The sequence below is a fragment of the Bradysia coprophila genome (assembly GCF_014529535.1).
Source record: "Bradysia coprophila strain Holo2 chromosome X unlocalized genomic scaffold, BU_Bcop_v1 contig_45, whole genome shotgun sequence".
In the NCBI taxonomy this organism is placed as follows: domain Eukaryota; kingdom Metazoa; phylum Arthropoda; class Insecta; order Diptera; family Sciaridae; genus Bradysia; species Bradysia coprophila.
The window spans coordinates 875,110-878,754 of record NW_023503339.1 but is presented as its reverse complement, the minus strand read 5'-3'; the positions used below and the strand labels follow the sequence as shown (position 1 = coordinate 878,754).

Genomic DNA, 3,645 nt, shown 5'->3' with positions numbered 1-3,645 from the left:
ACCACCTGTTGCCGTGGTATAGTAATTAGTTGGTAAAAAAAACTCTAAATCCTAAACCGTTCATGAAACTGAGCTTTTTACTGTTGCTGATAAATTTGACCTATTTTTTTTATCTCAATTATTAATTTATTAAAACGACTCGTCAAATCTAACCGTTTTTCCAAATATAATCGAAGCTGAACATGGAACGGTTGATGCCGTGTTTTTTGTCAGTGTATGTTAAAGATGTACTATCTTGGTATTATATGATCGATGCCCTAATTAAATTTACATCATCCTGGATTTGTCAAACGACGAAGCTACATAATCAAATTCGCTATTAAATCCAGTCAACCAAAAACTGTGTGGTGTGTGTTTGTATATATACTTATATATATATAGCACTGTAGTGCAAAAGGACTACAGTTTTGTTTCGTATTATTCCACATTCCTTACATTACATTCAAATTTATTTATAGTTTTAATTTATTTATCAATATTTAGTTGGATGTTTCCTATAAATACATTTTGTTTTGCACGCGAATTGATATTTTTTTTCCTATTCTCTCTTCATTTTTGTTTCGTAGACATTGTAATATGGAATTGGCTTTATGTGGAATGACATAGATTTGAATCGGAAAAGAAATTTGTATTTTTTTTTCTTTCGTTTATTTGGATCAGTTATTTGGTGGTGGTTGATCTAACGAACTACATCAACTGATTCCTTGCCGAATAAGCCAGAATTTCAGTACAGGAATAGGCTAAATATTGAATTCATTTTCCGTTATAGCTTTAAGTGGAATCTTTGTGAGTGAAATATTTCTTCTATTGTGCTTGAAACGGTGTGCATAAATAGTTTACGAACATGGTAGTTTCGGACAGCTTGCAGGAGATTCAGGACTACATCAACCAAAATGATATGAGTGAGTAAATGGTTACCTATGGAGCTCAGTGACATACCCTTTTTCACGCAGCTCATGTGCAATAATTATAGTTGTCAAACGAGGTGAAAGGACGGGTATGACAATACGCATCGTTTGCCTAAGAACTGATTTATCACCGAGTTGCATATCTGCATATTATTCGTGGTAAAGTGTTATCAAATTCAATGCTTTTGGGGTTCAACGTTCGTTAATCATAGATTGATTTCTCTTATTCATTATATCGATCCTGACACAAAATTTTAACAAAAATACGAAACGTGACCCGAGGCTACATTTTTAAATTTCAGTCCTACCAACAACTAGGCCCCACGTTTTGGGTGGTTCAGGTCCCTTGACTGCCTGACTGATTTTCTAAGATGGATCTTTGTTATTATAATAAAAATATCATAAAATGGTCTTGGTTAAAGCTGCTCTTTGTCTTGCATTATCACAAATTTGTAATTCCCTTTATTTTATTCAAAACAAATTTTTGGAATACACAAAGCGATGCTTAAGTCTTTTTGTCTGCTAAAAGATGCTGTAAAAGGGACGTATTTCTTGCTTACCTCTTGAATAAAAATGAAGCTCGGGCGAATACGCTCGTTCAACCTTTATTTTTTCCCCGTCCGTTATAGTCCATCTTCGAAATTAAAATTTAATTCCCCGTCGAATTAAAAAAAGTTTTAAAAAAGGTGGGTAAGACTTAGTGTTGTTTATAGTCCGTTGCCCAATCGCAACATAAAGAATGCCGTATCAAAGCACTGTAACAAGATATCAAACAATTCTGAAAGTCATAGTGAACATTTTGTGACAAACATTGAGTGTTTATCATCCGTAAGACCCATGACTTTCAGTCAAGAGAACAAGATATCAGCACGGAAAGGATCAAGTTGAGGCTCTTCCTAAATCGATCTGATTAGCAGTCATGTACAACTGTATTTAACAAAAAGGCACAGATGGCAAGAAGATTACCAATATATAATTACTCTGCTACTTCTTTTGATCCAAATATTTTCATCAGACCGATTCAAAATCTTTTACTTCATTAATATTAACATAAATTTTCATTTTTAATCATACTATGAAGAGGGTATCGCTTCTTTTTGTTGTCTCTGTCGATAACTGATAGAGCATTCAAATTGATATCCAATGATATAGTATGGACGAACATCATTATTGTGGTATTTCTTAACATTTCCTATGAATCGTTTCTTTTTCCTCTTTAGAGATTCAATATCTTCATGAAATTAATTCCACTCTCAAAGAAGAATATGACTTGCAATCAAACTACGAAAGTTTATCACAAAAATTCAAATTTTTACAAAAAGAAGAACAGGAACAAGTAGAGAAGGTAAATTATAAAGTTTTTCCGTGTTTCGTTTATTGTTTTGTAACTAAACTGAAACAACTTAAAACATCTGCAGCTGAATCAAAGTCGAAAAAAGTATTTGATGGACTTAGAATTAAAAGGAACGGAATTGTGTAAGGAACATGCAAAACTATTGCATCAAATCGAACATTTGCAGTGGCACTTCGAGAAAGGTTCGTCCAAGCACGAACAATGCCATGCTGCTGTTATGCACAGTTGCAAATCCTCGGCTACCAGCTTAAATCGATCTTCGCTGAACAAGTCCTTCGACACGGTGATACAGTCTTGTGGCCTGTTTTAATAAATTTTAAACAAAAATTTTTGTAAATCATTGCAGGCGAACTTAGAGAACACTTCCGAACGTTTGATTAAAGCAATAGCCGAATTACGCAGACGTATCCATAATGCGAAAGAAAAACTTGACAAGGAAATTCATGTGAGTAGTTTCCAAAGTCAAAAAACAACTTCCCGCTGGACTAATACTTTTCATTCCACATTAGCGTAAGCGATGCGTCGAAAAAAATCTTGCCGAATTGCGGAAGGACATTTCGAGACAAAAGAAACTAATTTCGTCGAAAAGAGTAACACCGATTCCCTCGTTACCCGCCATTCGAAAGTCGGCGTGTGCTCAATAAAATCGTTAAGTTTCATTCAGAGAACGCTACAGTCGGTTTCGCTTTTCATGTAAAACTCAATAGACACACGCGTAGAATTGACACCGTTCAGGTGTTTAAATTTGCTTTTAACTTTACTGCTGCTGTCAGCCCTCCAAACCAGCTAGGAGATTGTCAATTGAATCTTGAATAAAAAACGAAATCGGATCAGTTCATTTATCAACTATTCATTGTCACTAGTCACGCGTTGCATTCAATTACTCAACTATCACATGTTCACATTGAAGTGAAAGCTTAAATCAGAAGGAAACGTAGCGATTAACTTTTTTCCTCAGCGTTTTTCTTTTTCTTTTTTTCTTTAAAGGATTACATGACATGACATGACGTGTAACCTTTTAGTAGTATTACAATCGATCGTATCCAAAATATCATCATTTCTTCACATGTAATAACTTGTAATAGCGAAATAAAATCTATCGAAATAAAAAGTCTGTTTATGTTTGTAATGTCCGATACCAACGCACTTCAAGCGAAAGTCCTTCGAGTAACAGATGCCAAATAGAGTTCTATTTTGTATGAAAAATGTTTCCAATTTTTATAAAATGTTCAGTTTCAGTACTCTTTCTGGATCACCAGCATCAGCATATCAAAATCCACATAACCTCCTACAGTTTACAGGCCTAGGAAAAGGTGGTTTATCTAAAGCCCAAGAGATGGATTTTTATATCTGGTATATAAAATGCCTGAGTGCGTAAATCCA

At 34.4% G+C, this 3,645-nt stretch overlaps 1 protein-coding gene across 1 annotated transcript; it reads left to right on the top strand.

Moving 5' to 3' along the window:
• The first annotated feature begins 656 nt into the window (after positions 1-656).
• On the top strand, positions 657-3,383 carry LOC119070064. The gene is made up of 5 exons (XM_037174357.1): positions 657-902; positions 2,129-2,253; positions 2,327-2,545; positions 2,609-2,707; positions 2,772-3,383. Exons 1-5 carry the CDS (start codon positions 845-847, stop codon positions 2,904-2,906), a joined length of 636 nt encoding a protein of 211 aa, XP_037030252.1. The 5' UTR covers positions 657-844; the 3' UTR covers positions 2,907-3,383.
• The last annotated feature ends 262 nt before the right edge of the window (positions 3,384-3,645 follow it).